The 8,331-nt window shown below is 44.4% G+C and overlaps 1 protein-coding gene across 2 annotated transcripts in view; it reads right to left on the minus strand.

Moving 5' to 3' along the window:
- Positions 1-3,978: 3,978 nt before the first annotated feature.
- Positions 3,979-8,331, minus strand: part of POLA1 (DNA polymerase alpha 1, catalytic subunit) — a 194,401-nt gene continuing 190,048 nt past the window's right edge. For both annotated transcript variants that reach the window (XM_071547642.1, XM_071547558.1), the window contains exon 37: positions 3,979-5,268. In XM_071547642.1, coding sequence (XP_071403743.1) covers positions 5,096-5,268 — 173 coding nt within the window. In that variant the 3' untranslated portion in view covers positions 3,979-5,095. The remainder of the gene's footprint in view (positions 5,269-8,331) is intronic.

The following is an 8,331-nucleotide window of genomic DNA, read 5'->3' on the forward strand; positions in this document are numbered from 1 at the left end:
TGTAGTGTTGTAAAAGTTTGTCATTCTGTAGATTCTTACTGTGTTGTAGATATAATAGGGTTCCTAGACAAATATTTATGTACAAACCCTTTATTTAACTTATTAACTGTAGAGGTTTCTGAAACCCTCAAGAGGCGATGGTACAGTACTTTTTCGTGTAATGTCGTTATTGTTAACACTTTTCCTTGCTATCCGGTGGAGAAGTGCCACGTTCAGAAAAATAAACAAAAATATATGTTTAACAAAAAAAAAAAAAAAAAGAAAACAAAGAAAAAAAAGCAAAAAAAAAGCGGGGGGGGGACAAAATTAAAAAGCAAAAATCCCGGTCCTTGCCGGGGCTCCGGGGCCACCTGCGCCGCTCCGCGGGTGCCCCGGGCCGGGGTCGCCCGGGACTGAGCCCCGTCGGGCCGGCCGGGGGCTGCCACGGCTGGAGAACCCCCACGGCGTTTGTGGGGGCGCGGGTCACTCGGCCTGGGGTGACGGCCAGAGCTTAGGAGGGGGGAAAACGAGGTGTCGGCGGCCCCGTTTGCAAGAGGATTTGCAGATCGCGGGGTCCGGAGGAGCACCCACGGCTGTAGCTGAGCCCGCGTTGTCGGGGGTACCATGGCGTGTACCCCCCGCCCCACCCTGGAGTGCGCTGGGGTCGCCTCTCGGTGCCAGCGACCCCCCACCTCGGAAAGGCGCCCCACGCACACTCGGCAGCTCCCCGGGCGGGGACGGGGCAGCCCCTGACTCCACCGCTGCCGAAAGCCGGGGGCAGGGGAGGAAAATAGGAATTTGAGGGAGCGCTTTGCTTGTCTCCCTCGCACCTTTGGGGTCACAAAAGTTTCTACGCGCCTGGCCCTCGCTTCTCTCCGTGATGAACTTTCTTTTCTTCTCTTTTCCTTTAATCCCCCTTGGGTGTTATTTTTTCCCTTTCTTATTATCTTCCTTTTTAATTTTTTTTTATTTCGTTATTGGACGCAGCTCTCTCGTCTGCCTCTTCCACGGAGCAGGGGCCGAAATGCGTGAAGCGCCCTGGCCGCACGCCCCGCGCCCTGTCCCGGTCCCGATGAGTTCTGGTCCTGGTCGACCCGGCCAAGCCTCGACCCCCGAGAGCGCCGGGCGTGGGGCCGGACCGGACAGTCGGAGCGCTGGAATGTGGCGGATTTTTTGGGGTTATTTGATCTAATGGGGCAGCGCTCCACAACGGCGGGACGGGGCTCGAGGAGAGAGAGCCCCGTGTCCCGGGCAGCTGAGAGAGACGAGGGGCCCGGCCCTGCCCGGCCCGCCCCGGCGGGGCCATCCCGGCTCCGGGAGCCGCCGACCGGCAAACGCGGCCAGAGCGAGCACCGCGCGTGGCACCCGCCTCGACCCTTCCCCGCAGCTCCCCCCCTTTCCACCCACGGCATTTCACATCCCACACCCCTAATCCCGCCCGCCCCCAGCCGTATTTTTGAGTTCTAAAACCCACCATAGGCACGCAAAAAATTTATGGGAAAAATAAGGCTCGTTCCCTGGACGTTATTAACTGTGCAGACTGAAATATACATTTTTGCCTTAAAGAAAAGGGAATCATTATCAAGCCATTAGGCATTAAGAAATGTCATTCAGTCATTTTTATTCATTCTGCTGAAATCTTCGTAAAAGCCCGAATCATACTTCTGCAAGCAGCAATTTTGTTAATCCAGGGGGTTATTACTCTGGTCCCTTATTAGGATCTATACTGCTGCCAAGCAATCCTATAACCTTCTCAAAAGAAGTTTACCTCCGTGTTATAAAACCAGTAGTGGTATTTATACTGTGCAATAATTAGTGTATTACCTGAATCCACTAACAGGTTCATTTTATCTCCGCACAAAACCCCTAGTCTGCTTATAGAAAGCTTGTGCCTCCTTTGGTGCTGTTAAAGTGGTGAAAGAGTGAATGAAGGCTGGTAGCACTTTCTCCTTTCGCCGTGCCTTAATTCCCATCTCTTTTTGCTCTCATCCAATTAGTGCAGTGTATTAAGCGGTTTATCATCTCATAGTCAGCTATTGAGAGAAACAAGGCGAACACTTTGCAATAGAGCCTGCTCTCCTTTGACACCCTCAGGTACTTACATATTCCACTGTGCTATGAATAATAGAGGAAGAATAGAGCGCTAATTCCCTCATCAAAGAATGCCTTGTCTGCTGCTTTGCTCAACAACACCATTCTGATCAAAAGAAAAGCAATAAAGCTTAGCATAACAAAACGAAACCTACTTATTAGCTTAGTGGTTAAATTAATGCAGAGCCGCTGCTATTCAAAACCAAGGTTTGAAAACAGCCTCCAACAACCTGATAATGCTGCCTTCGGGATGAAGGAATTTTAATCTGAAATTTGAAGCTGGCACAGATGAGTTAATCTATTAAACTGCTATAAGGAGGGTGCGGGAGAACTATTCAATTAAGGCACATTTAAGGTGCTCTGCAGAAGATGGGGAAGGATGTGAAGGGGAAGATGTGCTCTGCTTCGGCCTTAGAAAATTGCCTTTGGCGGCGAAATGAGGAATTTTGGCACAGCAGCAACCGTGTTTGCAGATGGGAATTGTTTTTCATATCGCATATGTCATCAGCAAAACCTGGCCACTGGCTCCATATATCAACACTCCTCTTCCCCAACTGCAAATAAATACAAATAAATACGAACCTTAATTTTAAAAGCGTGGGGGGTGGGGAGATGGGGGAAGGGGACACAAGGAGGTAAAGGAAGGGAAGGTGATTTGGGCCAGACCAGCCTCAAAACACAAACTTCTAAACTTCAGTCCTTCCCAAATTATGCAGTGCAGCATTTACCAGCTCTATTTAATATTAAATGCTATAAAGATGATTTTGCGTTTCCCAGCCTTTCTGCGAGACCAAGACAAGGCACAGTGCCCAGAGCTGATTAGGAAGGAGAAGGGGAGGGGGGAAAAATCCAGTTTACTCCTTGCCAAGACTTCAGCTCCGATCTGACCAGCTTTGCTGAGAGGAATCAAAAAGAGCCTCCATTTGGGGTAAAAGCTCTTGTTTCCCATCCCCTAACCCCTGGACTGTGGCTGGTCCAGGGGTCCAGGATGGTGGGGGGCTCCAGGGCTGTGCCACTCACCATTCCTCTGCTTCACTGAGGGGGGGAACAGCCCTTTGCAGGGCCACTCTCATGCTGCACCCTACACAGTCATTCCACAACACTCTCATTTAATCTAAACATCCCTAAACTTGCAAATTAACAGGCTCTTCAGCTGTAATTATACAGATACATACAAGTGCCACAGGGTCAGGTTATGCCATATCTATCCATTTTATTTGTACACCTAATGTCTGGAGTAGAAGGTCACACTTTCCACTTTCCTAAGGCATTCTACCCAGTTAATATCAGTAGTATCTTCATACTACTAAATGTGTTGGACACAAAAAATCTAAAAATCCCTGCATGAAGTTACAGGAAACCAGGATCTTTTGAAGATCTGCAACTTCAATACGTCATCTTGGAAACAACACCTTCTCTCCAAGAGAAGCCTCCAAATAACATCTGTTTAACAGAATTAATCCAACTAAATACACTGGGAAGGAATGATAGCTCACCAGGGGTAGGACAACACCTGCACAAAACCAGGGATTGATTAGGTTCCATTACCTACAGTAGTGATTCAATGTGAGCAAAAATGAAAGGATTTAGCCCCCAGACTTGCTCAGAACATGATCATGTATTTAGGCATATTCAAATTGACATTACCCCTACTGACACACAGCCTCTTCCATAGCCACTTCAGGGACAAATGAATACAATAAAATACTCTTAACATGAACAGACATATGTATCCCCTTTGGTGCCCAACACATTCATGCTGATGCTCTTAGTTTTAATTCAAGCTCCCTTTGTTATTGGCTGTCCATCCTAAAGGCAAACACACAAGCAATTCTGTAAGACCAGGAAAAGTCTGGAGCTGTATGACCTAGCATGGAGTATTTTCAACCATCAGATCATAGAATCAAATTCTCTTTTACTAGAAAACTTTATTTTTTTCTTTCAAGTGTGAAGAAAACTTTACATTTTATACTGTTTAAGATTTTAAGGCAAAATTTTATAACCTTACATTAATATATCACATTGCAAATTTAACAGTGAACGTGAGTACAATATTTTGTGTACAAAAGCACGTACCCAAATTTATGCTCTTCTTGTCATATCTGCTTGTCATCTTACTAAATGAAAAATACAACTTGTTTGTAAAAAATGTAAAACCTCCAACATAGTAATTATTACAGAACAGTAACAATGGTTTACTGTTTTCCATTTCCCTGTTACTGGTTACAGTCCCATCCTAAATATATTTTTCCCTACTGATTGCTTACTTTCAAATGCTTTGCATGGAAAGAAATGCAATACACATTTATATCCTCTGTATGTGTGAAACAGGTTTTGTACATGTGCATGTCTTTACAGCCACACAGAATTTTCAACATGACAAAATACTATGCTTCAAGACACTTTGGAAAGACTCCTAATAAAGAGATGGTCCCTATTTTTAGCACCTCCAGGTTTCAGTCGTTCTTTAATGAATTTGAAAGTAAAGCATCCCTACCTCTGTTCAGAAGGTAATAGGACATTTAAAGGCATTTAGGTTTAGTATTGTTTTTAATTGGTATGTTTATGATCAGGAAGAAGATAAACTGTGAAAAGGCAAAACATTAGTGCTCCTACTGAGACCTCTACTAACCTCTCTTCCTGAGAGCACCTCTACTAAATACCCTGGAGCAAAGTCTAGGATCACTTACATTCCAGCAACTCTCACTGGGAATTATCCAATTAAAGCAGCAATTCCCCCACCCCCTTTTCCCTCATAGGTCTAAATACACAACAAAATATATTGCAAAAATCAACTAGTCTGTATTTTAATAACCCTGGTTTCTCAATAACTGAAAAAAAGGAAGATAAAAACACCTCAAATATTTCATGTCCAAATGAATCACACATCCTGTTTTCATCTTCCATTTTTCCTCCTCTAAAGAGACAAGATTATTAAAACATCATTGTGCATACTGAAATAGAGTATTTCTGATGAGATCATTACTGGTAAACAAGGAACTATCCTTCACCCTTTTTTAATCAATCACTGTCTGTCATTACTGGACTCTCCCACAGATCTTCCCATAGTGATGGTGAAGAGTTTGCCGAGGTTCACTTCTGAGTAGCCACTCATGGACAGGTATTTGTCTACGGTGCTCTTCAGTCCTTTGTAGGCCTCAGACACTTCCTTCCTGAGTGGCTTCTTCTTCAAATACTCTGAAAGAACAAAGGGGAAACCCCCACAAAAAACATAAGGATTAAATAACTACAAAAAGACAGGATTTTTACATTCACTAGGACTGTGAATCATGGTATTTTAAAATGAGGTGGATGTCATAGCTAGCAAAGAGGACATTTACAGCAAGCTCTCCCAAGTTCTGCTGCCTTCTCCTGCAGTGCCATACCAGCTGGTGAGGGGCCATGGTGAACCTGCACAAGGAGCCAAGGCTGAAGCTCCCTCAGCCCCACTGGTGTGGGTGCAGTGGCTCCTGCCAGGAGCTGGCAAGAACCACTTGTCCAGCTTTGGCAGCTAACTGGGGTGAAATGGGGATTCACTAAGTCACAGTGGAGAAAATAAGTGATAGCAGGGTAGGCTTTGAAAGGATCTCATTTAAAATGGGCAGGTGCCTTAAACTTAGTGGGAACTATGCAGAGTTCCCAGGGATTTAAACAGGGAGGGATTCTGCCCAGAGCTGGCTTCAGAAGTGAAGGGAACCACGTTTCCCTTCCCTCACCCCTTCCTGCTGCTGTTAATGCTGGCACTGGCACAACCTGGGACAGACTTACCACCATCTTGTGTGTTCTCATGCACCTTGTGTGCAGGATGGGAATTATGATGCTCAGCCCTATGGAGGCATTGGAAGGAAAAGGGAAGTAGGACAAACAAGGGAAAGTCCACACCACCCTACATTAAAATGGTGAGGAGATGGCAGGTTCACCTGACACACGAATGAAGAGAGTAATTACCAAATGCTTGACCAAGAGATATCTGGAGAACAGGATATTTTACTGACTTGTACCTGTGTGTGCAGTCATGTACATGCATGTGAGTCTCTGCATATTTCAGCAGCAAAGCCCAAACTGCTCAATTTTTGATGTTTTTTGTTACATTTTATGCCATCAAAAATCCAGGGATTTTGTTGGGGTGGTTGTCCAGCTTTTGCTTTACAAAGACTGTGGACAAAGACTACAGAGCAAAGAATTCCACTATTCTGTTATACAGCAATGCCAACTGGATGCAGATCTGGTGCAGTTGTGCTCCTACTTTCCAACCAATTCCAGATTCTAGAAACACCAGCTTCTACCTCAAAGTCTGTGCCTGCAGGTACTCCTTGAACAGGCCACACTGGACAGCAGATATACTGAAAAACAAGGTGCTCTCCCAGGCAGATTCCCCCCTGCTCAGCTGGAGGCACTCTAGGTCAAGCATAACTAGAAGAACACGGCACAGGTTCTTAAAGGTTGAGCTTTCAAGCCATTCAGGTGCAGTGTAAGCATGTGTCTTGTGAGGAACCAACAAAATGCTTCTGTTGCTCATTAGCTTTGCCTAAAAGCTGTTGCCTCATTTCTTCCTGACCCCTCCACAACATCTCTACTGCCCTCCTCACCTTTGAACATGTAACAAAGGAGCCTTCATTCCCTGTCAAACAGCTTTCACAGTACAGCAGTTAAGATGAAAAACTAGTTGTTTCTAGAACAGCTGAGTTTATGTAAGAGAAGGGTTTGGGGGAGAGGGACGTGCTGGGGTTTTGAGTCTACCTGTGCAAGGGACAAAATGACTCACTTTTGTGATGACTCACTTCTGTGATATGACTGAGATGAAGGTGTCCCATCAGACACACCATCTCAGCAGCCAAGCCAAGGACTGCTACACAAGGAGATGGCAGAGAAGGGAGGCAAGCTAACAGAAATAGTTATTACAATTTTGAGGTTTGCAAATTCCTCCTCCCTGAGGGTTTGTAAGAATTTTGCAGAGCCTCAGATGTTTTAAGATGACCTCAGCAGACTCTGGATACGATACAAACAGTAAAGTCTTACTGAGCAATTGCCACCTGCTTAGGTTTTCCATGTTCCACTGAACTCAGTGGCTTAGCATGAAGCTACCAAATCTTTAAAAATTAATTTTAAATTAACAATGTCAGAATGAGCAACCAAATACATTGACTAAAAGCACTTTGGTAAGAATGTTTCATGCAGCCTTGTGAAGAAGGTATGTATTGTGCTGTCATATTCAGTTTTGTGTCTATACTGCCAGCTCTGGGCAGTAAGCAAACAGAAGAAAATGCCTAGCTGAAGATACCACATTCTCACCATTAAACAGACACTAATGACTTGAAGTCTATTAGCAGAATTGAATTTTCTTTAAACTACACCACCAATACAATAAAAACTTTGATTAAGTGAATCTGTTTGTTAACAGGCTAAAGTCACTGTAGCATAAACACATTTAACAATCCTGAAAATATTTAAATATAGGGTTAAATTAAGCAAACCTTGAAAATAGTCATAACCTCATCTACAAAAACACCAATCCCACTTTGCCACAAATTCAGCTCTGACTAGTTTAGGCATTTTCAGGATAAATGATATAGTAAGTGCGTTCACTGGCCACTGCTCACGTTAGCCAAACCATTCTCTTTATACCAAGGAACTGTGGAAAATACCATTCTTGTAGCTCAAAACTAGGCTAAAATAATTTAAAGCTTCCTAGAGCTCAGGAGAGACCATGGCAAAATGCATCACTACAAACAGCTGGCACATGTGAACAGAGCAGGAAGGCACATTAATCATTAGAACATCGAAGCAAACAATAAACCAGGGCTAAAAGTAGGGAACAGAAATACAGGCCTGTGCACAGCTCCAATTCAGGCTTCAGGGCTCCAGCCATCCCACTAACAGAGCTCCTTGCTCCCCACAACATTAAATCTAAACTTCAATTATATGCAATAACCCTTCTGACAGTATGTCTCAAACATTTCTTAGATGCAATTACCCTCATAGAGGCAAGCAGGAAAGGGTGGACTGAAAAAAATGGAGAAATATGAGGGGCCTCGTTGAAGTAATGAGGCCAATTTTAAGTTTCAATTATAAGAGAATAGGAGCTGGGAGCTCCGAGAGGAGAGGCAGGCGGTGGCTGCGGCACAGCCACACCATGCATTTGAATGACACAAGTGCATCTGATGACTGGGGAGAAGAGATTTAAAGAACTGTAGTAATACAGAGCAGGGGAAGATGAGAGAGGACACAGCTCCTGATGTGTTTACCTCCTTTGCTGATGGG

This window comes from Pithys albifrons, chromosome 1 (genome assembly GCF_047495875.1).
Source record: "Pithys albifrons albifrons isolate INPA30051 chromosome 1, PitAlb_v1, whole genome shotgun sequence".
Classification (NCBI taxonomy): domain Eukaryota; kingdom Metazoa; phylum Chordata; class Aves; order Passeriformes; family Thamnophilidae; genus Pithys; species Pithys albifrons.